Source organism: Chiroxiphia lanceolata, chromosome 21, assembly GCF_009829145.1.
Source record: "Chiroxiphia lanceolata isolate bChiLan1 chromosome 21, bChiLan1.pri, whole genome shotgun sequence".
NCBI classification, from domain to species: domain Eukaryota; kingdom Metazoa; phylum Chordata; class Aves; order Passeriformes; family Pipridae; genus Chiroxiphia; species Chiroxiphia lanceolata.
This window is the reverse complement of record NC_045657.1, coordinates 445,175-471,379: the sequence shown is the minus strand read 5'-3', so window position 1 is coordinate 471,379 and position 26,205 is coordinate 445,175. Positions and strand designations below refer to the sequence as shown.

Here is a 26,205-nt window from a genome sequence, read left to right as displayed (position 1 = left end):
TGAGTTGTTCTGAAGCTGCCTCAGTGCTGAGGGAGAACTGGTGAGCAGTGCCACATGGAGCGCTGTGGAGAGTCTGATGTTGGGATGGTAACATATCTCAGCTGCTTTCCTCAGTTGCTGTCTGGCATTACAGAATAATTCTAAATTAAGATGGTATGCCTGGGTGCTTCAGAACAATTGCTAATGCTGCATATAAGCTAAACCAGTAAAACACACCAGTGTTCTGCACAACATAACCTTCCAGCATGGAAGAACTTTTTACTGTGGGAGATGTTTATTTCTGCACCAGCCCCTCTGATCTGTGGTACAAGGTGCTGATGGCAGTGGATGGCAGAACATCAGAGTATGGTCATGTGTCAGAGGTGTGACCTGCACAGCTTGTTGCACGTCAGCAGTGCTGCTTCTGCTGCTCCTGTCACGGGGTTATGGCTCACAGTCAGGGCTGCACAAGGAGAGGCTTTGTTTGAGAGTCGTGCAGGACTGCATGTGGTATTTTTCAGCCACTTCTTCTCCTTGGTGTTTTCTACTGCGGGCACCTGGCTTAATGGCCTCTGAGGGCAGCCCTGGCACATCCTGGTGAGGGTGGCATGCTGTGCTGTGGAGCACGGCCATGCCATTGTGCAGGCATCAAGCTGCTTTCCTTCTTTTCTCTCCAAATCCTGTGACAGCTTCTTGGCACTAATGGCAGCCTGGAGAAACGCACTTGCAGTTTCCTGTCCTGCTGCTGAAGGGTGGCTTTTGTAGGCTTGAGTCACACAAGGGAGTTGGATGTAATTTCCCTCAGTACCTCTGCTCTGTGCACGAGGCTTGTGCTGCATGGGAGCATCGCTTTGGGGAGCAGGAGGGTAATCCTCCCCCAGAAGAGGTGCTGGTAACAGCTGACTCACCTGGCCCTTGGCACACTGTTGCTTCACCCAGCCTGTGCATCGAAGGTTGCCAGTGCATGGGTGGGGACTTGAAGAACAGCACATGTCACAAGTGTTTGAGCAGTGTCTCTGGCCTCAGCCCTGCCATACCTCAGGCTCTGTTGGAGTAGGCTGGAGCAGGATTTGTGGGTGATGTTCTCCTCTTCAAGTCCAGGTCCAGCATTTTGGGAGCAACCTCAAGCAGTTTTGCCTTGCAGCTGCCTGTGCAGTGGCTTCATCCCAGCTGTGGTGCTCTGAGCACTGAGTGGCTTCTGTGGCTCGGGAGCACATTCCTTCAGGAGCCTCTGCCACTGTCACTCAAACAGCCCGCTCTCAGTTTGTCAGCTGCAAGCAAGATGTCAGCCAGTGCTGCCGGAGTGTGTTTTACAGTGACAGACATAATTGCACTTAACTTTTTGCGTGGATGTTATCAATCTGTGATGGATACTTTGGGAAATGGAGCACTCTGATTGCAGATGATGTGTCACAGGTGTTTAATCTCCCTCTTGGAGAGACTTGGGATTCAGTCACAACTTTTATTTGTAGATGTCAGGTTTTGAAAATGTAGATTTGCACTGACCCTGAGAGTCATTCAGTCATTTGGTTTGTGAGGCTGTCATCCAAAAGGTTAATGGCTTACCAGGGAGAGGAGAGGAAAGATCTGGCTGCAATCTCCTTGCTTTCCTCTCGTGTGCTAGCACAGCCGTTGGTGTGCCGGTTCAGAAGGGCAGAGCTCCTTCCCAGGATCCCTGTGCAGCAGGTGTTCCAGACTGCCCAGGCTGGAGGGAGCTGCAGGCGGGTGCTGGTCCCACAGCAACTCCTGTGTGGCCACAGGGACCCGTGCTGGCCTGTCCAGGGGAGATGGTGGTTCCTCTGGGCTCTGCCCCAGTCCAGGCAGCCTCTCCCTGCTCCTGCCTCCTCCTGTGGCCCGGGCCCAGCGTGCAGCTGCTGTGCTTTGGCTTGTGCCTGACCCCTGGGGCTGAAAACCCACAGAAACAGCTCGTTTGTGCTGCAGCTCAGCCCTGGCAGCTCTGGGTCCCTCCTTCCCTCCCTGCGTGGAGCAGATCTGTCTGTGCCACCCAGTGCTCAGGTCTTCAAACACTGCTCTGGCAGAGCACTGCACCAGGGAAGTGCCACTTTGGCTTTGATTAGTAGATGGCCATTGCCCTACTTAAATCCCTGGAATAAGAGCAAGATGTGTGAATTTTCCTCCTGAGCTCCCAGCTACCTTTTCATTAGTTAAACTGCCCCTCCTTAGAAAAAGGAAAAGATTTGCTGCTGTTCTCTGCTCCCAGTAGAGCTTCATGTTGAGGAATGTAAAAATTTCCTTGCTAGGCAGAGAAGTCTGATTTTTCAAATTGATTTATTAAGAGTGTTTGAAGTTGGTGGTGTAAGCTTGGGAAGGGATCAGTGTGTGGCTTTCTGCTGCAGGCTGATGATGTGCAGTTGTGGCAGGTCATAAAAGCAGCACCAACGAGTCGGTGAGGGGACCAGAGCTGGGGCTGGGATGAGCTGGGACTGGGATGCACCAGCCTGACTGTGCAGTGGAGTAGTGGAAGGGAAGTGGGAAGTCTTCTGCCTTCCCTATTTTTTAAGTAGCTACCCTCTTATTTAGAAATAACTATATTAATTTTTTCTTTAAGGCATTTAAAATAGATTTTTATGAAGAGTCCATAAGGGAAAAGGTTCCAGGGTTTCAGTGCTTTTCTGTTCTGGTGTAGAAAGAAGCCAAGACTTGAGAAAGCTGCCATGGCTGGGGGCAGCCACTGTCAGTGGCCTGAGGGCCAGGATGCTCCCACAGAGCCATGGGGATCTGATGCCAGATAAAGAGTAGTTTGGAATGGATGTTTCTGGTGTAACTGGAAACTGCTCTGAGAAACACTGTGAGTGGGATCCTTTCTGCCAAGTGCTGCCTTGATGGAGTTGTGTTTTCTAATCTGTTTCATCAGGAGAGCTCTAAAGTACAACCACCCTCTGACTTGCAGCTAGTCATAGAATCTTTTGCGTTGGAAAAGACCTATAAGATCAAGTAAAAAAAATACAATATAGTAATTATATTATTACATGTTGAATCTATTACTTGGCTTGAATGCTCAAATCACTTGCATCACGAAACACAGCACAACATTCCTAGTTTTTAAATTACATACTTACCAGAAGCCAAGGATGGCATAAGGACTGAGGTCACATCTTAGCAGCAATGGATTAAAAACACTATGAGACTGAAAGAGTAAGTGGAATCCTGGTGGAAGTGTTTCTATGGATGCTCTCTGTGGGGATGGTGAGAAGGAAATGTAAGGATGAAATGTCCATGATGCATACAGGCTGTGCAGATCTGAACATGATGGTTTGGGTGGCTAAGCGGGGTTGGCACACATTTCTCCAGAGTCTGGTTCCCATAAAGGGTTTGTTATGAAACGGCACTGACCGTGTGGCTTGTGTCCAGCTCAGCTGGATGAAGACGTGCAAAAACTGGTCACAGTCCAGTATGTTTTAGTGGTAGAAAATGATGATTAGGAAAAAATGTTTAAACAATATAGTTGGTTTCCAGGCACAAGAGTCCCTTGCAGCAGCTGAGAAGGAAAGCCATGAACTGTAGTTAGAAGGATCCTGATTTATTTAGCTGATTTTGAGAATGCGTTGAAAAATTTGGGGAGTGCTCTAAGTGAAGAGTCATTTTTCTTTATAGAGCCCTATTCTTGCTATATTGCATTATTCCTGGAGGCATGTTTTTTTGGGGGCATAGCATAGGGTTGTAAGTCCAAACTGAAGGTACCTTCTTGGAGAAGCTGTACTCTCAGTTTTTAAATAAGCCCTGTGGGGGTATTGAGCACTTTTTCCTAAAAGTTGTGTGTTGTCTGCTATTTACTGTGATCTCTGCCACTGCTGATTTGTAGTCTGCACTTTCACCCTGAAGTGCATGTGGTTGTGTTCAGATATTTCCTTCTTTAAATCAGTCACTTTCACCATTTTCCAAAACACTTCTTGAGTTTACTGCTTTTAGTAAAGTGTTTGGACTGTCATTATTTATTACTGGCAAAGTGCTGACAATGTGCTCTTCCCAAATGAGTCTTTATGTGGAATATTTGTTTAACAGGTTTTGCAGGGGAAGCGTCAGTGTTCCCATGGGCCAGGCTCTGCCTGTAGCACCCAGGAGCTGAGAGGTCTGGGCAGCTGCCCCCACCACCCCCTGCCCCTGGGAGGGGCTGTTCTCTGCCAGGGGCTTTGCGTTGTGCACGTGAGCCTGGGCTTTGTTGGGCTGATTAATTTGACAGAATTTAAAATCCTAACCGAGGAAGCTTGCACCGTGTGTAATTTATCTTGTTGGAGTATTTCTGCTGTTTGGCAATTTTTCCCTACTGCTTCATTATCTGAAAACTCCTGACTCTGGAGAGCAGCTCGTGAAGGATGTGGAAGCCGCGCGCTTCCCGCCGCAGCCTCCCGAGACACGGCGCTGCTCAGCTGAGACAACCACTTCATAAGCACTTCGTGCTTGCAGTGCAAGGTCTCAGTTCTTTGATGCAGCCTCTGCCTATAAGGATTTAATGGGCTGCAGCTCAGACTTCCAAGCGGTGTATATTAAACTCGTTGGGTTTTTTCTATTGTTTGGCAGCTGCTCTGTCCTAGTTACTCCAGTCCTCTGATCTGAATTAATCCCCGTGTAGAGGAAGCTGCAGGAGCTTCATTCTGCATTAGGCCCAGCCGTTTTGGGTTGCTGGTTTGCAGGAGATCATGTGCACTCCTGAACATCACTGGGGTTCGTGTGTTCAACCAGTGGCTGCTCTTGTTTGATGGGGAGTGCAACATCACCCCCGTTGTTGTGGCGTGGGTGTCTGGGGAGGGGAACACAGGGGGCACAAGCTGTGTGCAGTGCACAGAACACGTGCTGCCTTCCTCCCTTTCTACAGCTGGGAAAGTTAAACGGGGAGATCTGAACGTGGAAAGAATTGCTTACTCCCTTTTTCATTCTCTCCTGCATTTGGGCTTTTATAAAATCTGAATCTGGCATCCCCAGTTCTCATTGACTTTTAGGAAACAGGATATTTTAGTAGCTTGGAATGAGATGAAATGCTTGCAAAGCCCATATGTTGCTTGTTTTAGGGAAAGGGTCAGAAAGGTTTTAGAAAGTATTTAAGTATTTGGTTTACACGATTAGAATAGATTGTCTGGAATGAAGTCCATTACCCGAGGTGATTTTTGCCTCGCAGTTTTGGTTTTCATTGCAGTTCTTTGGGGTATGAGGTAGGTGTTCTGGCAGCACAGCACCCCAGCACAGTCAAAGTTAAGGGCTGTGAATAAATACTGTAGCTGGGATCTGGCCACTGCCGGAACTATGGATACCTGCTGGGCTGTGAGCTGCAGTCTGGGAAATGCCTCCCGGTACAGCAGGTGGTTGCCAAGTCTTCTGATGCCAGTCTGTGGAATCCCAGCAGCAAAGCTTTCGAGTTGGATTACGTTTCTTGAGAGCTGCAGCCTGATACTAACTCACTTTAGGTGTGTTTTCAGCCATCTACAGCTTGGAATTTAATTGTTTTGTCCTCAGTTTTTCATGAGGTGTGATCCTTCCATGATCATTGATTATGGAAAGCAGGGTCCTTTTTTTTTTTTTTTGGAAGGTATTCCCATGAGACTGAAGGTTTTTCTGTTCTGAACGTCATTGTGAAAGAAACAAACTTTGCTGCCTGATGGTTCAGATGCTGCTCTGGGTGCCACACTTGTACCACCCGACTGTCACTGCTGGGTCTGAAGCCCATCTTACCATTGGGCTTTTGCTGTGCATTGTTGATATTTTTATATGAATTATGAAGCATCCTTTGATATCTGGCATTTCCCCTTGTGATCCTCTGTTCCTTTTTATGAGTACTTGCCCCCTCACTTCAAAAGCAGTTCATCACCTTCCTGCAGACAGTTCTTAACCAGTTTGGAACTGTCAGGCATTCCTGGGCCTGTTTTATGTGAGTTACTCTCCAAAAACATTCAAAAAGCGGCCATAATGTGCACAGACCTCAAATCCCCTTCACCTGCACGTGAAAGAGCTCCTCATCACATGCTGACTTCTTCTGTGGACTTACAGACTAAAAGAGCAACTAAAATGAAGAGAATGATTAAAACTACCCTGTCCTGAGCTGTTGCAGTGGGATCATCCTAAGTTGTCTGCAAGTTTTTGTATGCTGGAGAAAAATATCTTTGGCATTGAAGCAGTGCTGAAGCAGTGGGTTTGACTTCAGCTGTGGAGGGACAGCCTGGAGCCCTGTGCTTGGCCTCACCAGGACCGTCCAGTCCTTCTGCAGCACCAAATCACCTCATCGCTTCCTTTTGGGGAGGAGGAAAGCTGCTTCTGGTGACAGTTCAAAAGGAAGATAATTGGCATGGGGATAGTTAATGCAAGTTGCCATTCCTAAACATCAGAGATTCGCTAAAGTACTAATAATTACTGTTAATATCTTCCAGTGGAAACTTTCTGAGTAAACGAGCACTGGTTGAGGCAGCATTTAACGGCCGCTGCTGGCATGATCAGAATGCAAATAAGTGTTATTAGCCTAATGATTTTGCTGTCATCACGGTGTGCAGCAGTAGTGTTGTGAATATGTCATGCAGTACCCGTGAATTTGGAAAGTGTGTCAAAACACAACTTCAATTAGTTTGCTCTAATTATGGCTCTAGAGAGTTCATAACTATATATCACTCCTCATTAAAAGAGATTTTCTCGTATGGATTAATACAGCACATGAAGGGGTGTTTGAGCGATTGGAGGCAGGGCTGTGCAGAGAGAGGATGCCCATGGGGTGCTGGGAGGTGCAGCAGATCTGGAGCAGCACCAGAGTCGAGCCCCATCCCGTGAGCTCCCGGTGCAGGACCAGAGCCGGGACCCCTCCCAGGCAGGAGCGGGCGGCTGTGCCAGGTCAGCTGTGGGTGGCAGCTTCGGTGTCCCTCAGCACAGGAGCCCGTTGGATGGTTTTGGACAGGCTCTTCACTTGAAAATAACCAAACCAATAACAAACTTGAACAACAACAAACCCCAAACCACAAAAGCCCTGGGAGAAACCACACTTGCTGCTAAAATAGAGATGTGGCCCGAAAGCTTTGCTCTGGTAAAGGCCAAGGAACACAGGCAGTCAGAAGCCTGTGCCAGCCTGGCCTCGGCAGAGAAGCCCTTTGGGCTGCTGGGTGTCCATGCCCCTTTCCCAGGATATTTGTAGTGCCTTTTACATGCTGTCTTCTCACATTGCCTGAGCGTGTTCCAGCTTTGCAAAACAGTAAAAAGATTGTTGTGCTCACAGGTGAGAAGTTGTGGAAGGGTTAAAGTAGTAATTGTTTAAATCTTTTAGGCTTTCCTCCCAGTTCTGTAGTAATTTGATGAAGAACTTCACCCTAATTAAATATTCAAATTAGGAATAAGTGTCAGTATGGCTTCCCATTGCCTGGAATGATGATTAATTGTATTCAAAACTCTAGTGGCCGCTGTAATCTAAACCAAACCGTTGTTCTTGATTATTTGTGCAACACATTTACCATGTTTTTGTTTTAAAATTTGAACTAGTAATTGATTTGCCATATGCCGCAGAGCTGCACATACTTCCACGATATGTGTTTAGGAACTTGGGGACTTTGTAATTGGGATTTTCTTGCTTTTCAATGGCAGCCTCTTTTTTGTCTTCTACAATGCAAAATGATTTGGCTCTTACAACACATAAGGAAAATGTATTATGCAATCAACTTTGTAGGTATAAGTTATATTGATCCTGGCCAAAGTTTGCATTAATTTAAAATAAATTAGGCTTTGTTTCCCATTTCTCCCTACAAAGTCATGCTTTTGTAAAAGGACAGGGGGAAGGGGAGACCTGATTTCCATCCAGCAGTCACTGCCCTGTCTTGTAGGCTTGCAGCTGATGTTCTTCTTGGAGATATCTCTCTGGCTGTCCACATGCAGTTCAGTTGGAGAGATGGAATGCCCAGTTGTCCTACCCCAGGAATGGCAAGTGGCCCCCAGGGCAGGGATGCAGGCCATGGTTTCCCAAGGAGCCCTCGTTACAGCCACAGTCAAGCCCCTGGTGTCCAGGCTGGGCTGGCACTGCCCCCAGCCCCAGGAGCAGTGGTGGGAGTGCTGCCCACTGAGGGTTCCCTGTGGAGCTGGGCAGTGAGGGCTGGGCACACCTGCTGCTGCCACAGTCGTGTGTGTGGTCAGGTCCTGGGCGGGCGAGTGACTCGTTTTCATTGCACACGTGGCACGTGCCCCCCTCCATCTGCTCTGTGTGTGTGTGAGCTGCCTGGCACGGTGGGACCCACTGGGGCTGTGCTGCAGAGATTTTTCTGCAAGCAAAGGGCTCAGAGCTGTGCTGGAAGGCTGCTGCCTGCATTCTGGAGCCAAGGGCTGTGTCGTGGTGCTCAGGCAGTGCTGCCTTGAGCCAGCTGTGGGACAGTCCCTGCAATGCCCTGGCTGAGGGCACGTGTGTCACCTCCCTAGCGTGGCAGTGGGCTGGGCAGGAGGGCTGTCTGGAGGGCAGGGGATTGGCCTCTCCTGCAGCACAAGCTGGTACAAACTTCTAAAAAATACTCTCCTTAGAAATGGCCCTTTTAAGTAGATCTGCTTTGTTTGCTTCCAGAACAATTCCTGCTGTTCTGTTTGTGGTGAAGAAAGCAGTTCCCCTACAGACCAGAGAAATTCAAAGTCTTTCTATTGGCTGTTTCAGTGCCTTGGAAAGTATTTTTGGATACTGCTATTAAAAACCAAATGAAAAGTGTGTCATGCCTACAGGCAGTGGTCTCCTGTTTTAAAGTGTGTTCATGACAAACCTGCTTCTCCAGAGACTCTCATGTGGATTGTGTTTTAAACAGCAAACTGATAGCCAAATTCAAATATATTTTCACACCATCTTTTTTTGGTTAGAAATAGCTTTGGGAAGCACAAGCAAACTCAGACTGATGTTTGCTTTTTCTTATTTTATCTGTGCTGTTCACCATCAGCTGCATTGAGGGCTAAAAATACATAGTTCTTCCCAAAATGTGTCCTGTTTTTAAAGACAGATAACTTCCAGATGATTCATGTGGTAGATAAAACCTGCTGGCTGAGGACGTGGGTTTGATGCTCTGCTGGAGAATACACAGGGCCCTGTGTCACACACAGGGACTCCAGGAGGACACGAAGGTCACCTGGTTCTCCCTCTGGCAGGAGGGCAATGCCGAGGGTCTGCCTGTGTCCGGGTGAGGTGGGAGCTGCTGCCACTGCCTCGTGCTGCACTGAACCCCTCTGTGAAGAGGGAGCCTCTTCATTATGTGTGGCAACACAGTCCAGAAGATTAATGGTAACGTTTTATTAAAATTCACGCAGACCTGGGATCTGCATTAGAAAAATACAGATTTTAATTAAAAGCGAAAAGCCACGTGGGCTGTTCCTGGGTGCTGGCTCGAGTGGAGCTACTGTACCTGGCCAGGGGCAAATGCCCTGCTCAGGGTGGATGCCCTGCCAGGGTTGGATGCTCCACCATGGGTAGATGGTCACTGTTGCAGCCCTCAGTTTTTGGCTGAGCCCAGTGCTCAATGGGGTGGAGGAGGCTAATGTTGCGTGTAGACAGTTCGTAGACAGTTTTGGAAGCAACGTTAATATCAATATTTGCTGCTTAACCTGACTGGAGTAATCAGGCTGGAGCGAGCTGACAGCAGCAGCATTTTCTGCTCTGTAGTAACATCATCCCCAATTCCCCTCTCTCTCCCTCAGGCATATCTCGCTGACACTCCCGGCCAGCTTTCGGGGCAAGAGTCACAGCACTCGCCTGGACCTGGAGCACCAGCACTCCAACCTGTATGCAATCTCAGGTGAGCTGCCACGGCTTCTTTGCTCTTGTGGAATCAGAAGTGTAACCAAGTACAGCAAACCTGCATGTGCAAACAGCCAGGTGTGTGGTACCCATGGAACAATATCAGCTTTTGATCCGTGCCATTTAATAGTTGAGAGCAGCTGGGGTGCAGAGAAACCCCAGGCAGGTGTTGCCAGCAGGAGGTGTTACTGATGCCCAGGGAGATTGCAGCCCCTGAGGAGGGATGCTGCAGCCTGCCGAGGGGCTATGTGAGAGCTCTGATGGCAAGCACTGTTGGCACGTTCTTTTGGAGTTAGATGTTAGGATACAGAGGTTTGTGTTCTTTGTGAGAACTGCGTTTGCACATGCATGCTTGGTCTCTCTAGCTGCAGCTTTCACCATTCCAAACCAGTATACAAATGCTAGAGCCAGATGTCAACATGGGAAAAGCCTTCAATTAAATTTTAGCTAATTTTTGTTTTTAATTAGTACTAATCTGCAGGGAGTTGTTTATTGAAATAGAGTGGGGAGGGTCAAGCCTGTTCCTTCCTCCATGCAGGTGCAGGTACCTGTTATTTTGTCTCATGACCATGCAGTGGGTTGTTTTGGAGCTGGGGTGCTTGTGACCCGTCCCTGGCAGCTCTGCTCTTCGGGAGGAGGTCCTGGCTCCAAGTGCTTGCTTTCCAGAAGGAAGAGTGAGCTCAAAGGAAACGTAGCCAGGTTCTCTGGGCCCAGGAAGAACTGCCTCTGAGAGATGCTTTAGGTGGACTATCACTCTTGGATGTGCTGAGAGCTGTGTGGTCTGAGAGTTGTTCATGGATCAAAGCAAAGGGGCTTTTGGTTCTGCAGAGTAAAAATTGCTGGGTGCAGCTGTGGCCCAGGAGTGTGTTTCACCCCCCCCTTCTCTTAGGGGCCAGCTCATGAGCTGTGCTTTGGCTGGGTATTGCTGGGGTGCAGCAGTTTTCCTTGGAGTTATCTTTTCTAGGAGTACTGGAGTACACCTGAACAAATATTGTGATAGGCACGGTAGAATCACACTTAGCCACAATTTTCTCTTTGTTATGTTGTTTTTGAAAGGGGAAAAAATATTGCCTTTAAACCTGACTCCATCAAAACGTAATGAAAGTCCAGTCCCTTCTTCTGGCTGAAGGAGATTTAGGACAGTTTGGAAACCCAGAAAAAACAGCAGTGGATTCAGTGGGCTGTGCAGTAGGTACTGCTTGTGCATAATCAGGGAAGAGAAGATGACAAAAATGTGCCATTCACAGGTTTTTGCTATTAATAGTGAGTGACACTTGTAACATGGGAACATGGCATTAATTCGTGTACCATAATCAAAGGGTTATTTAAAAGGTAATCTCTGCCTGAAACTGCAGCTTCGGGTTCCTAAAGAGATAGAATATAACAATTGCATAATTCTTGTCAGTCCTTGTTTTTCTTGTTACTCTCCTGCCCTAATAGATTTGGAAATGTAAGGGAAGGCGTGTTCCTGTGTTCACATGAGACAATCCTGCATGGAGATGGGAAGCTGTGCTTTCTCTCCTGGGAAAGCACCAAATGCCCAACAGCAGCTCTGTGTGGGTGTTACTGTGAGAGACCCTGCTCCAGGGTGTGCAGGGCTGCCTCTGCTCACTGCACAGCCTGAGGAGCCCTTTGCAAAGAGCCTGAACACTTTTCCAGATCATTACAGCCAAAGCACAAAACAGGCCTATGGAACTGGGCAGGGCATTAGTTCTCCATGTTTGCATGAGCACATTTCAAAGTATATAACTCTTATTTTTCCTCCAATTGCACATTCTTGTCCTGAAATGCTGTTATATGAGTTGTGCATATGCTGAAATGGCTATTGCAGCTGTGAGCCCTTTCCAAAGAAAGAGTCTTGTCATAGGAAACATCCCGTGCATTGGCAGGATCTTCGTGCACAGCTCCTGGCCACGGCTGCCTTGTCAGCAGCTGCAATGAGGTGCTGTGACAATTCCCTTTGTGTGCTTAAACCTTGCTGAGGTGGATTAGCCCCCAGACGGTGCTGTGGAAACCATTCCCAACTTTCCTGTTCCGTTGGTATTGTGTGCAGCCAGTCCGGTCTATCTGCAGTGCTCGCTGCAGTGCCATGGCAACGGGAGATTTAGGAGCGCCCACTGGAGCTGTGCTGCAGGCCAGGCTTTGCCAGGTCAGGCTTTGCCAGGCCGCGCTTTCCCACGGTGGGATCTCTGCCAGGGTGGGTGGGTGCGTGAGACATGTGTGGGTGGCAGTGGCGAGTGGCCACTGTGGTGGGCGAGGGGACAGGGGCTCTCTGGCGGGCACAGGATTCCTCTGTGCCTGCATGGCAGACAGGCCTGTGGGCTCCCTCTCTTGGCTCCCAGAATAGTGGAGTGGCTTCTGGGGCTGGTGAGGGAAACAAAAGGCATTAAGAACAGTCTCTTCTCTTCTTGCTATTGCCTTAGTCTGTGGTGGGCACAGGAGGAGCTGCTTGGGAAGGGAGGGCTGGAATGAAGAGCTGCAGTGTGGTCTCGCTTCACTCTCTGTAGACACCCAAGATTTTCTCAGTAGTCAATGAAAACGACATTTAAAGCTGGGGTTCAGCATGTTTGTGGAAGGTGACGTGAATTTTGGCTGTCGATCCTACTCTCTATCTCAAATACATTTTGGCAGAATGACCGTTTCCTTCCTGGAACTGCCCATTACCCCTTGGACTGTGTAACGCAGTTGTTGTTTGCACAAAACGGAAGGAAAAAATGGTCCTGAAAGCAACAATTGCAGTTTTTAACTAGCCTTTTGTCATTGCCAGTCTTGGCAATGAGACATTGGGTGACCAGAAAGTTAAGGAGGCTTCTCTTGGTGCAGTAAACTAGTCAGTCAGTCCCTGACAGGGTGCAGATAGGGAAGCACTGCCCAGACCCCACAGCAGGAGCCTGCCAAGCACCATGGCAGTGCAGCACTGGCACTGCTGGCGTCATCCTCGTGCCCGGCACCTTCCCTGGTCCCACCTCGTGCCACACGTCCCAGACCAAAAGGCAGAATTAGTTCTAAGTTAATGTGCAGAAGGTCTGTGGGTGCTGCTGTGAGCAGGGTACTGAGGAGCTGACAGGTTTAATGTGCAGTGCTGGAAGAAGAATGCCTCACTCCAGACAGACCTGTCAGCAGACACGGCTCAGTATTTCACAGCACAGTCTTTTCTCATGGCCTTCAGCTTAATTAAGATGTTGTTGTGACTACATACTGCCTTCATTTCAGACTTGAGCATCTTCTGCCTGCATATTGCTTTGGCTTATCAGAGGCACAAGGACAGTGAGGGAGAGGCAGCTCTCGCAGGCAGGCACAGATAATAACATACAGGGAAAATTCCTGAATGAAGTGAAAAATTATTTATAATAATGGTACTCAAATAGAAGGGAAATAAGTCACTCTAAGGGTATATAAATTTTTATGATAGTGTATAAACAGCCATAGCTTGCCTTGTCTCCCATCTATCCCTGCAGAGAATGAGGGCAACATCTAGCATAAAGAAAAATATAATAAGAAAACGAAGAAATGAATGGGAAGAGCTGGAGGATTGATCACCCAGTGTATTTGTATATCCTGATGTAAAAGGTGCTGCTGACAGGTGGCCAGGTTTCTTCTGTATAAAACCATGTGTGTGCTGTCAGGGCGGTGTGAGCAGCCTTGTTTCGATTGATGAATTGCCTGCTTTCTTGATTAAACCTTCCGTCACTTACGAAACAAAAAACCTGTGTTTCGATGGCAGAGTGGGACATGTCAAAAAAATCTGTCTGCTTTACCTTTGTGCAGATGTTGGGCACAGACTGCCACATGTATTATTAAAATGAATGTGGCATTTACTGTGCATTATTTCTTTCCTGGGAGAAGGGACCTGTAAATTATATGCTAATAATAAAGTTTAACCCTTTCAGGAACCCGGAGATTTAGGAATGCAAATATTCCTGCAGGCCCCACTAATTGAATGGGTTCTAACACTGCAATGCTCTGAAGTAACTAAGCACTGGGTTCCAGCACAGTGTGCTGGTGCCTCTCGGGATCTTGCCTCCATAAGTTTTCTGCTCTGTAAGTGCCACTGAAACGGAAACCTTCTGGATTACAAAATCTGATTACAGGCAGAGTTGTCCTCTGGGTTGGAGCTTAGATGTCACATCCCAAAGCATCACACACTTTATCCACTGATAAAGCAATGTCTGTGCTGTGATCAAGGCTGCAGCACCAGCCATTCGTTTGCTGAGGAACATTGGGTTTGGAGCAGTCATTTGATGCAGCGATGTCTTTGCATATATTTCTTACCTTAAAGGTATTATTATGTGATTGTCTTTAACCACATTACCAACACAATTACTTGTGTGAGTATTTTTTTCTGTGAGAAGCTGGGCTGAGCACCAGGGAGGGGAAGCACGGCCGGCTGCCAGCACAGCCTGGTGTTGGCTGGAGGTGTGTGCCAGCACACCACGGAGGAGGAGGTTTCCGTGGGCAGCTCTTACAGGTGCCACTTCCTCCACAGCTCTCCCTTGTTTATTTTGGAATCACACCCCAGTATTTATTACCTTAAGGAGGTAAATATTTACTTAAATGGGTGTTTATTATATTTTATATATAAATATTTATTTATGATATTTATTATTAATTTCCCTCTTTAAGACACTTTCTATAAAGGCCAGAGCAAACTGTGGTCTGAGGGGTTGGAGAGGGAAACACTTGCAAGGAGATGCTCCGGTCCAAGTTCCACCTGCTGGGTCGCACAGGTGAACGTTCCCAACAGGAGGCCCTGGGGCAGGGCCCTCTTGGGGAGGGGGCAGAGGGGCTCAGTCTGGTGCAGCCTGGCCAGGGCACGGGGGTGAGGTGAGCCAGGGTCTGGCCATGGCACAGGGGCGAGCGAGCTGGGGTCCATGTGCAGGAGGATGGGCTGCTCCTGCAGGCACTGCAGTGAGGTTGGGCGTTCACTCTACACTGATTTCTAATCCAGCTCTCTGGAGGCAGCAGAGAGTACAAAACTGATGTTAATGATCTGAAAAACATCAAAGCCAGTGGATTCCCAAAAAAGAAAGCGAGTTGCTTTTCCGTGCTGGAGGCGGTGGCTCTCAGTGAGGGGCAGGTGTCACCTGTCTGGGCAGCGGCCTGGGAAGGGTTTGCTTTGCTCCTAAAGGAGCAGTTTGCTTCCTGATTCCTTCTCCTGTTTGCAGGGGCTGACTTGGGAATGTCTAGTGGGATCTATCCTTTTTTTTTGTAATGACAAAAGTTTCTTTCAGAGGGTTTTCTAGATTTCATTACATTTCAGTGCCCATATGTCAACTTCCTTCTTGTTGCAAAACGCCAGGTTATCTGGCCACACCTGCTACTTCCTTGGATGTCTGTTTTCTTTTAAAAGACACTGTATCTTTTTTCTGTGTGTAGGACAGACATTTTAATCAGATGTTAGTCATTTATTTTTGCAAACTATTGTTTTCCTTCATCATTTTTGCAGATAATTAAATGGCTCACTTGGCACAGTGTGTCTGCTTTATTAAAACAGGTAATTTTGAAAAAAAGAAAAATGCTATTTTTTGGATCAGTGCACAAGGATTGCTTTTATCTTTGTTGTCTGGCACAGTTCCTGGTGGTTCTGTGATCCCCTCCGATGTTCGAGGGTTTTGGGACCCTCACTCTCAGAAGGGGAAGTCTTGTGCTACATCTTACTGTTGGTCCCCATCCCTTCATTACGTTCTTGGCACTTCTTAAGAGTAGAAGCGGAACTAAATTTATATTTTGTGACACTGAATTTTAATCAGGATGGTCCAAAAACCAGACAAGTTGTGACACAAGCTTTATTCTGCATTGAAACCTCTTTACTGAGGCTGAGATTAAAGTCAGCCTGTTCTTTACCTTATTGCAATTTTCAGTCTTTGGACTAAGAGACCTGGATAATCTTCCAAATATGAAAGGTCCTATTAATATCCAGCAGTTCAGGGATTCTTGTGTAAAATGCTGCAGCTGCGTATTTCAGAAAGGGAAGTGTGTTACTTAATACTCTATTTAATGAGATTCAGAAAATACATTTGTTATTAAATTAGCCCATCCATGGTGTACAGACCCTTGGTGTCCTGTGGCAGCACACCCCCCACGTTATCTGGGCTGTGCTGGGCCAGCAGCCCCAGACGGGGGTGATGGAGCCGTGAATTCTCCCGCTGGAGTCTTTTTTCAGACGTGTTTTTGTGATGAACATGCTGTTGCCCAAAGTGCTATTCATTGTCTTCCTCACCTTGGTGTCGTGTGCCTGCATGGGAGGTGAAGGCCCTGGCTGGGCACTGCCCTGCTGGCATGGGGAGTGGCATGCAGGCATCACCCCTGTTCCTCAGCTCACACATCACCTTCCGAGGAGGCTGCTCAGTCTCTGCTGACAGGATCATCCAGCTGTAACCCGCCCAGTGGCGGGGCTGTGGCGGATGCAGGACACATCCCAAAGTGTGTAGCAGCTGGAGTGGGGTGTGATGGAGAGAGGGTGATGGCAAAGCGACTCCACTGCTGCCATGGAGCCCCCCAGACAGGGGTGCCCTCGCTCCACGTACCCCCCAGCAGTGGGCCAAGGCTGGTGGCTGCCGGAGGAGGATCACAGAATCACAGAATATTCTTAGTTGGAAGGGACCACAAGGATCAACAAGTCCAACTCGTAAGGCCATGTGGGGATCAAACCCGCAACCTTGGTGTTATTAGCACCATGCTCTACCCAGCTGAGCTGATCCCGGGATGAGGGGCAGGGCTCTGCTCTGGTGGAGCACAACCTTGGGCGGGCTGGGCTGTGTTTGTTTTGCTTTGCCCAGTGCCAGAGTTTAATTTTTTTTAAATAGGAAGACGCTCAGAGGTTTGGATATTTAAACAGTTATTAACCGAATGACAATTAACAGATTGCAGAGACAGATTTTCTTTTCAAAACCTCCGAAATTGAGTACAGTTTGCAAAACTATCACGGCATAGTAATGACAATGAATTTTGATTTCCCGGAACTGATATTAGACTCCTTATTAAACTATGTGCATCTGCTTTTAATTTACTCCAAATAATTGGAAAATGCAATGAAGCTTTCCAATTAAAGCACGGCTTTATGCTGTTTAATAATACCCTCATAATATTATAGCTTATGAAGTGACAGGTGAGTTGGTGTATGAATAAAACATAAAGGCAGCAATAAGGGACAGAAAACCAGAGACAGTTGTTGGGGATTTTAAATGCTGGATGTAATTTGCATATATTAATCTCTTCTTTTCAGCCTTATCAGGCGTTCTTCAGTATTTGAAGTTAAAATAGCATTGACAGGCGGGAGTACGCTTAGTTTTTTCAAGGATTTATTACTTGTATAATTTCTGATCTTTAATAAGCAGATATGACTGATCCTCATAGTTCTATAGAAATCGGTTAATTGTTCCAGATGGCGTATACTGATTATGCAAAATTACTTTTCACACCATTTTTTTTTTCTGATGGAGTTTGGAGTAAAATTAAATTTTTTATAGCCTTCTTATCATGCTGTTTTACAGTGGGTTTTGCAGAGAAGTTGAATTTAATCTACTATATTACATTGACCAGCACAGTTATTTTAATGTAGCATTCTGTGATTTGACAAAGAATAATAGAATACGTTGCTCATTGTGCATTTCTGTGCTGCTAATAAAAAGGAGTTGCAGTGCAGCAAACCAGGCTGTTATTTATGAAGAATGCTTAATTTGCACAGTTAAAAATGCAAGATTGTTACAATGAGTTGTTCACTCTTTTGGATAGAAGACTTGGGCAGAACAAATGAAAATAGTCTTGTTGCTACAGATTCCATCTAATAAAGCAGGAGTTTTTAAATGCCTGGTGTGGCTGGGCGAGATGGTGCTGGGAGGAGCAGCCATCCAGGCAGCACACGCCAGCTCTGAGCAGGAGATGTCACTGGTGTTTTCCCTGATTATCATCATCCAGATATCTCAATGGCATCATTTCATAATTGAAAACATTTATAAAGGTTGTTGGGCTTCATTTATCTAATGAAAAGCTGTTTATATAAAATAAACCCCACATAAAGCCCTCTTGCTAATAAGTTTATTGCAGTTTGTTTTGGCAGTGACTCAGTTGTTGGAGGAGGTGTCCCATGGCCTTGCTGGCCTGGGGGCTGCACTGCCACCACCCCTCAACCTCCAGGGAGGGGCCGAGCCCAAGATCTTACTGATCTCGGAAAAGCAGAACAGCAAATGTTTAAAAGACGACCTTGTGGTTAATGGAATTAAAATCCCCAATTAAATTAGAAAAGTGGGGACACAGTAAATGGACTTTTAGGAAGAGTGCATATTTTTAACTCAATAGAAAAAAAGAGAAGTAATTAACTCAGCCATTAGAAAGCTCAGAATTTCTCCCATCTCCTGTGGAACTGGAAAATTGTTTAGTGTATGCTCAAATATTCATATAGATACGAATAATATACGTGGAGACAACTAATGGCATAAATCAGAAATGATTAGAAAATATTTGTTCTAATGAAGTAATAATTTGGTGGTAATGCTTTTCATCAGTGCAGCTTAAGGCTACATTAAGTGGACAGACTTTATATGGATTCTCTAATTTTAATCTTCAAAATGATATCTAATGTCTCATTAAGACTTGCATATAATGTATCTTAAGTACAGTCATTAAATATAGTTTAGGGAGATGTATGTTCAGATATTGCTTAAAGATGTTTTAATAGGCCCATTTACTCTGATGATATTAATGAGCTCTTAACACATATTAAGCTTCTAAAACTAGTGGTGTCCTCTCACAGTGAGCAAGTCAACATAGGAATTGGATGCTCCAGCAAAGCTGGTTTTCCATGGACTCCTCAGGCCCCCTGTCCATCCCTTTAGCTCTGTCAGCCCGGGCTGTGTCCCTGGGCGTGCAGGGGCTGTGTGGGGGTGGCTGCTGTGCATGGTCAGAGCTGTGGGCTGGGAACAGGCTGGGCCTGCCAGTGTCTGTGCTGTACTGCACACACTGGGCTGCATATCTATTAAAATAAACAAATCAGAGGGTTTAAGGAAAGAGTCAAATAGAGTCACGCGTTTAGATAAATTCTGCTTTTTGATCATCTTAAGTGAAGATGCAAGAGTCATAATTAAGATAATAAAAACTGCTTGTTCTCTATTGTCTCTTCAGTTTCAACTCAAAAAGTTATTGCAAAGAAAATTCTCTGGTTTCATCACTCAGCTCTTCTTAACAAATCCTTCTGAGTTCAGAGACTTTTATAATTACTAAATTGGTTTGTTAGGAGGAGATAATAGCAAATTTCTTTTTTTCATAATTGGACATTTCTTCCCTGTAGGCTAATGCAGGCGCAGCACTCACATACACAATAAGCTGTGCTTTTGAAAAGCTGTAACTAGCTAATAAGTGCCGTGGTGTCAATGGAGAGTAATGGCGCGCTGATTAGCATAATTAATGACAAATGGTGGTGCGGAGCGGGTGGATTGGTTTAGCAGATGATGAATGCGCTGCGCCAAGGCCGAGCCCTGCCACGCAGGCTGGCAGCACTGCCCCTGGTGCCCAGCGCCGTCCTGGGGCTCGGTGCCCTCAGCACTGCCACGACGGGGCTCAGTGCCCCCAGCACTGCCATCCCAGGGCTCAGTGCCCCCAGTGCCCCCAGCACTGCCATCCCAGGGCTCAGTGCCCCCAGCACTACCGGGACAGGGCTTGGTGCCCCCAGCACTGCCATCCCGGGGCTCAGTGCCCCCAGCTCAGTGCCCCCCAGCACTGCTGGGGTGGCTCCCTGGGGCAGCTCCAGTGCCCCGTGCTGTGGCCGGGCAGCGCGGTCTGTGCCCACTGTGCTGGCACAGGGAGCTCTGTGGGGCCAGCACCGGCGGGAGAGGCGCCAGGGACGAGCCATCCTCATCCTCTGAGGGCTGCGCCAGGCGCTGGCCACGCTAGATGGACACATTTATCTGTGACTTGATTAATCAGGGCTCATTTGCATTCACAAATGAGACTGATAAAAATGAAGTTACCTTTTCACCTTTAAGGGGGAGGAGGGATTATTTCTAGGTTGTCCCTTTTTTAAGTGATAAGCAACTCTTTTAGCAATAAGGATGAAAATACTTAATTTGCATTAGCAAAAGAAGCTAATTATAATATAGTTAATTAGCATCTGGAAATGAGGATTATCTTAATTACAAAGCACAGTTTCCTTAATAGCTACAAAACTGTAAGTTTGATCTGTGTGGAGATTGGTGACTATTATTATGTAATTACTGATCATATTAATGGTGCAATGTATTTAGATATCATTTGCATATGCAAATGAAATTTACCTGATAGAAATATGTGGCTCTGGTAATGACTTTGAACACTTAAAAATTAAATCCCATTAGGAGATCTGGATCCCGAGTTGCTGTGCAGTGGCACAGTGGATCTCCTCCTGCAGAAGAGCTTTTGCCTCAGCAGAGCCGTGGATCTGTGTCTGGTGGTTGGGAGGAGAAGGGCACGTCCCTCGGTGTCAGGTCCAGGCTCCCGCAGCGGGCAGTGTCCATGCCCTGTGCTCTCCTCTCCAGCACCAAAGGCCTCAGCTTTGGGTCTGTGTCAAGGCTCTCCTTGCTGGATGAGTGTTCCATGGGATAGTGGGAGCACACTCTGCATCAGTGAGCTCCAGGGTAGGAGATGGATGTCCCATGTCCTTTCTAGCCACACTCCTTATGAATCCTTTGCACTAACCGTCAGGGATGCCTGGGAAATGGAGAGCATGGTGCTCTAGGGCAGCTGGTTGGGCTTTGTTCCCCTGCTTTTACTGGAAGCACAAAGCTGCCTGCGTGTTAAAAATAGCTCAAGCCCTTTAAACCAAAACCATGTAAAGAGAGGATGCCATGCACCCTTGTCTCCCCTGGGAGCCCTGTGGGACAGATGTTGGTCTCTCGGTGCACAGCTGGAGGACGTGGGGTGCTGCTGGGCAGGATCACAGCGTCATTGCACGTGGTAGCATCTTCCCCTGGCTGGTGACCTGGCCACTGTCCAGAGAGCCTGGGGAGCCCAGAACCCTCATGGTGGCAACAAATCCCACCTCACACTGTAGGTGGCTTAGCAAAGGAAAATCAAAGCTTCCAGGGCCAGCCGTTGTAACGAAATGTAGTGTGTGGCTTTAATCCCCCCTGCTCCTACCCTGCAGCACTGAAATGACCAAAGAGCAAAACATGGCCGTGCTGGGAGGAAGCCACGTTACGCAGGGGGATGTTTCTCTCATCAAGCAGCAGAAATTTCCAGCTGCTGGCCAGGGAACACTGCAGCCATTGTGGGGCTGCCCGAGATGCTTTTTGCAAGTGCTGCTCCAGCCTGCGCCGCCGCGGCAGACAGACATTACATGTTTAATGACTTCCAAGGAGTCTGTCATTACAGCCAGAGCTGAAAGGAGTGGAAAAGCATCTGCGTTTCTCTTCAGCGCGCGGCCGTGCGCTGGGGCTGGAGGAGAGCCTGCCTTCTCCTCCCTTTGCCTCCCTTCACCTCCCCATGCCTGAGCTGGCCCGGCTCTGCTGCAGCCCCACGCGAGTGCCCTGGTTTGTATCTGCTCTGCTCTAATTAATTAAGGGTTGTTGCTTGGAAGTAGCACATGCTAAGGTGTGATCTTTGAAGTTTAGTGTGGTGCAGAGACTTCAAAGGGGACATTTTATTAAAAAATAATAAAATCAAGAGCTCCTAAACACTTGCAATTTGAAGAGCTTGTTTGAAGTCTCTCCATGTTCTGTGGTGCTGATGGAGCCACAGTGCTGAGGTGCTCCTTAGCTGTCACCATGCAGTACTTAACCCTCCCTTTATTTAAAAAAAGAAAATAATCAAAACCAGGAGTATTTTCTCAAGTGTTTTCATGGCTTGATCTTAGCGGTAAAGAACTAATTGTGCCATGTCATGAGCTATGCAGGAAGCGGAGAAAATCAAGGCTGACAATCAAATTAGCAAAAATGAAAATTTAGTCCAGGTCTGTTTTTTTAATCAAAGTCATTTCAAGATGAACAGGAAGGCTGTAAACCTTTCCCAAGGTGGAGGTTTCCTTCTCCAGCCCAGGAGGGCCCTGCTCTCCCGCTCACTGCACCACTCGTCGAGTGGTTTAGTGCTGCTGCCTGGCAGACCCGACACCAGGCACAGGGCTGGGGCCTTCCCAGCTGGCTGTGCCCCCACTGCCTTGCTGCCCCATGACAGCCCTGCTGTGAGCTCCTGCTGCCACAGGAGCTGCATGAGGTGCTCATGGGGTCTCATGAGCTTGGGCATGTGCCCTTGGCCAGCAGAGCTGAGCCCTGCACCCCTGCCTGCACCCCTGTACTTTTCTTGTTGACAGGAAAAAGTGTGTGCATGCTGGGGACGGTGTCTGCAGCTGGGGGATGCAGCTGGGGTGGCCGCAGCGTTCCCCATTGCAGCCAGCTTACCCAGAGCTGGTGGGAGAGGCTGCTTTTGTTTTACCCCTAAGGTTTTACCATCATCAGTGATTTGGTGTGCTTTCATCTGGGCCTCGGTGCATGGTAGCACAGAGCACACACACATTTACTGTTCAGACTCCTGTTTAAATGGCCATATACAGAAATATGTGAGGAGGAGGCTTAGCTGTGCATCATGGAGAGCTGGTTTGGTTTGAAAAGCTCACACCCTTCTCTGGATGCATTGCAGACTGATGTAAAACGTTTTTCCCTGCTTCTGAATGGCTTCCCCTGTGCTGAGGTGGTTGGTCAGGTGTCCTGTGCCACCCTCTGTGCGTGGCACGGAGCCTCAGGAGTGCAGAGCTCACGCCGGGGCTGTGGTGGGAAGCAGAGGGGCACAGATGGAAGCCAGAGCTGTGTGCGTGGCAGGGGCTGGAAGGGGGTACCAGGGGAGGTGTCCTGGCCGCAGCCTGCCCTGGTCAGTGCCACACTGTGCCACCAGCTCCCCACGGCTGCTCAGCTTACCCAGGTAGCAGTGGATCCATCTGCTGTGGGTGACTCCACAGCTGAGCCCCAGCCTCACCCCATGCAGGGATCTGCTGCCAGCGGAGAGAGCAGTCCCTTGTCCTGCCCAGGCTGGGGACAGCCTGCACGTGACTGTGCTTTCTTGCTTCAGTGGAAATGGTGTTCAGAGCCTCCCAGGAGCTGGGGTGCCCTCCCGGTGCCCACCCGCCGCTGGGCTGTGTGCTGGGGGCAGCAGCCTCTTCAGGATGGGCTCCCTCATTGCCCACCCCAGACAGGGACCCGTGTCCCTTCAGCCTGACCGTGGCTCTCTCCAAGCAATGCCATGCCCATGCTCTCTGCCAGCTGCTGGTTCTCAACCTGCTTCCATGTTCCTCTGGTGCCATTTAGCCGAAAATCAAGTCTTCTCTAAGCAGAGAAATTCGGTTTTATAGTGTTGGTGTATGCTGGTTTATGAGATATTCATCTTGGTAAAACATGAACACTCTGCTAGCTCTCAGGTCTGGGGAAAATCTGAATTCTGTGGCATTAGAGAAAGGTCTTTCTAAAATCTGAGATCATTTAAATTTTAAAGGTGGCAGTAGTACATTCAGTGCTAGGTTTTTTGTTGGTTTGGATTAACAGTGCTTTGTTTTCAAAGTCATGCAGAAAAATATTTTGCAAGGGATGTATTTATTTAAATATTTTTAATATCAGCAGTCAAAAATTCAAGTGTAAAAGGCTATGCAAAAACAGCAATAAAGTAATACAAAGCTATAAAAGCTTATGGTGAGAATTTAATGCAGAAACAGCTGTTATTTCCTTGGGAGTTGAGGTATATAAACTCTTTCGTGGCTGCATATCCCCACAATCGTGGTGTGAGGAATTAGCACTCACTGCAGTGTGCAAACGGAGCCCGCCAGGCTCTGAGGCAGCGATTCATCTGTACCCAGGAGCTAAATATGACAATGTTAGCATTTTTCATTTCCCTGACGTTACCATTAATAAAGCAATGATCCAAAAGAAGCTTTGCTGAGTCTGTTCTTTATGCTTCCATCACTCACGACTAGATAATTTCACACAGGATCGTTTTTAAATTAAATGACGATAAAAGCGCTCTGCTGTCCTGTGCTCACTAGTTCATAGAAGTCTATCAAGTCATTAATGTGTCATGACAAACTGCGAGTTGCATACTAGAGTAATTAATTATTTGCATAAATAACAGGTTGAACTTGGTGCTTTGAACCGTAATGACATGTGCATCACATCACGGACATCCTGGAACCTCTGGCAGAGGTCACGGGAGGGTGAGGGCTGACCTGGCACTCAGGCAATCCCATCTTCATGTGCTGCCAGCGGGCAGGAGCTTGGAAGCTTTTGTGTTCCCAAGTTCTTCATTGATGGCTGCTTCAAGAGAGCATCTGATCTTTGGAGTTTCAGTGAACAATTATACAGATTTTCATAATCACCATTAATCACCACATATTTTTTCAAGATAATTACAGCAACTATTATTTAGATTTCTCTTTTATGTGCACATTGTAGAAAAGAACAAGTGCTTATTACGCTGGGTAGAGAACTACAGTCTGAAGTTCTTTGTCATCCAGAAACTCATTATGTTAGCTGATGCTGCCTCTGTGAAAGTTCGTCAGCATGTTCAAATTAGGGTAGCATTGGCAGGTCTGATTATTTAAATCTGGTAGCTTTGCTAAAAATATAGTTATTCAAGAAAGATGAATTACTAATTTGACAACTGAGATTTAGTTGGAGTCTGCAGCACAGAAGGCAGAATCTCTTGAGTGCTTAGAGGAGGATGACAGTACTTTTTCAGATTAAAGGGAGAATTTCTAAGCGAGCTAACAAGTTGGATTTATAGACCATGCTTTGGTGTCCTCCCTGATAGAACCTTAGAGCAAGTCTTGGTAAATTACTTAAAGTAGCCACCAGGTAGAAGTTGGTTGTGCGTTTCCGTGGTCCTGCACCGCCAAAGGGCCCTCACTGAGGCATCCTTCCACCTCCTGGCTGCTGTGGGGGATTCACGGGAATGCTGCCCTTCAGGGCTGGGCTTTAGGAGTGCAGTTATGGCTGCTGGCACCTTTCAGCTCTTTATCTAATTTCAGTGCCTGAGCTTATCAGCTGTGACCCTCAGCGAGGAGCTGATCCTGGGAGGTAGCAAACAGCCACTGGAAAGAGTTTTCCTTCTGAAATCCCATTTTATGTTGTTCCATTTTGAGGGAGAAGAGCGCAGGCACCTCCCTCACCTGTTGCAGGTGCTGTGGGTGTAGTGGCACAGGTAGAACTGCTGGGTTCAGCCCCTGGGTGGGGGGCCCCAGTGGGCAGGCATCCTTCTGGCAGTGAGGCTTTGTGGGACAAGAGCAGCTTTGCCTGCTTGTGCAAGGAGGCTTTAACCTGCAAGGTGCAAACAATTATAATTTTTCTTCAGAAATATTTTAAAGTCACAACCTTTAAAGATGTTGAAACCCATGCAAGTCATTGAGGGAGCTGCTCCTGTAGTGGTGTGAGCAGTGCTGTACAACTGGGACCTCACCCACTGTTTTTGTTTGAATCAGCATGGGTACCTTTGGAAAGAGCTGTGCTTTATCATTCACCAGAACCAGTTCCTTTATCCCCTGGTGTTGCCATCTGCTGGTCTCAAACGTGGTGCAGATTGACATGAAGGAGCCTGGAATAGCTTTTGGCCAGACTAAAACAGGAACTGCAGCTCAGGGCCAGGGCCTGGTCTGTTAGTGTGGCACTCCCCATGGAGGTGGTGACACAGGGGAGGATCCCAACACAGTGCTTGCTCATCAGAGCCTGCCAGGAATGCTTTAAAGGCAAGAGGAGGGAAAAAAAAGGAAAAAGGGAGGAATCAGAAGCTGATAATGATGTTTATTTACAGCACAACATCAGGACAAGGGACATGAAATTGAAATGCCCTCCTACAGTTCTGGTTTTATTAAATTTTATTATGAAATTAACTGCTGTAAACAGCAGTTGTGTGCTGCCTCATGGTGTGTGGCAGGAGCAGAGGCCCCAGTGCCCAGGCCCCAGTGCCCAGACCCCAGTGCTGGACACCCCAGTGCTGGATACCCAGTGGGGCTCCAGCGTGGTGATGGGAGCTCTTTCCTGCTGTTGCTGGAGCTGCCTGGCCCTGGAGATCATCATGACCATCCCTCTCCTGCAAGTCTCCGTGAGCTGCTGTGGGAATTGGGCCTCAATTGAAATCCTCATAAATGTGAAAAAACCACCTTGGGCAGCAGCAGCGATGGGTGTCCCGTGCTGCGTGTGGGGCAGCAGGCAGTCCTTCCCCCAGAGCATTCACTTGGTCTGGGGCCTTTGCTCAGCCTGGGATCAGAGGTGAGGAGGAGTGCTGCTCCCCAAGCATCTCGGGGGCTCCCCACTGCCTGCCTGCAGCCCCTTGGGTGCCCAAAGGGCTCCAGGAGCCCGGCAGAGCTGTGGGGCGAAGCGGGGCTGTTGCCCTCCCGGCACTGGGGCAGGTAGAGGCAGCAGCCGCCTGGGGCCTTGTTTCTGTAAAGTTTCCAGAACTGGTGGTATTCAGACCCTCGTGACTCTGGTGCCTGGCTGTGAAAGGAGCCTACTGAATGCACGCCTTGTTTTCTGCTTTCTGCC

The 26,205-nt window shown here is 47.7% G+C and overlaps 1 protein-coding gene across 5 annotated transcripts in view; it reads left to right on the top strand.

The window, feature by feature from the left end:
• The window catches only part of MVB12B (multivesicular body subunit 12B), a 58,619-nt gene that overhangs the window by 20,379 nt on the left and 12,035 nt on the right, over positions 1–26,205 (top strand). For all 5 annotated transcript variants that reach the window (XM_032708101.1, XM_032708098.1, XM_032708097.1 and 2 more), the window contains one exon: positions 9,622–9,719. In XM_032708101.1, coding sequence (XP_032563992.1) covers positions 9,622–9,719 — 98 coding nt within the window. The remainder of the gene's footprint in view (positions 1–9,621; positions 9,720–26,205) is intronic.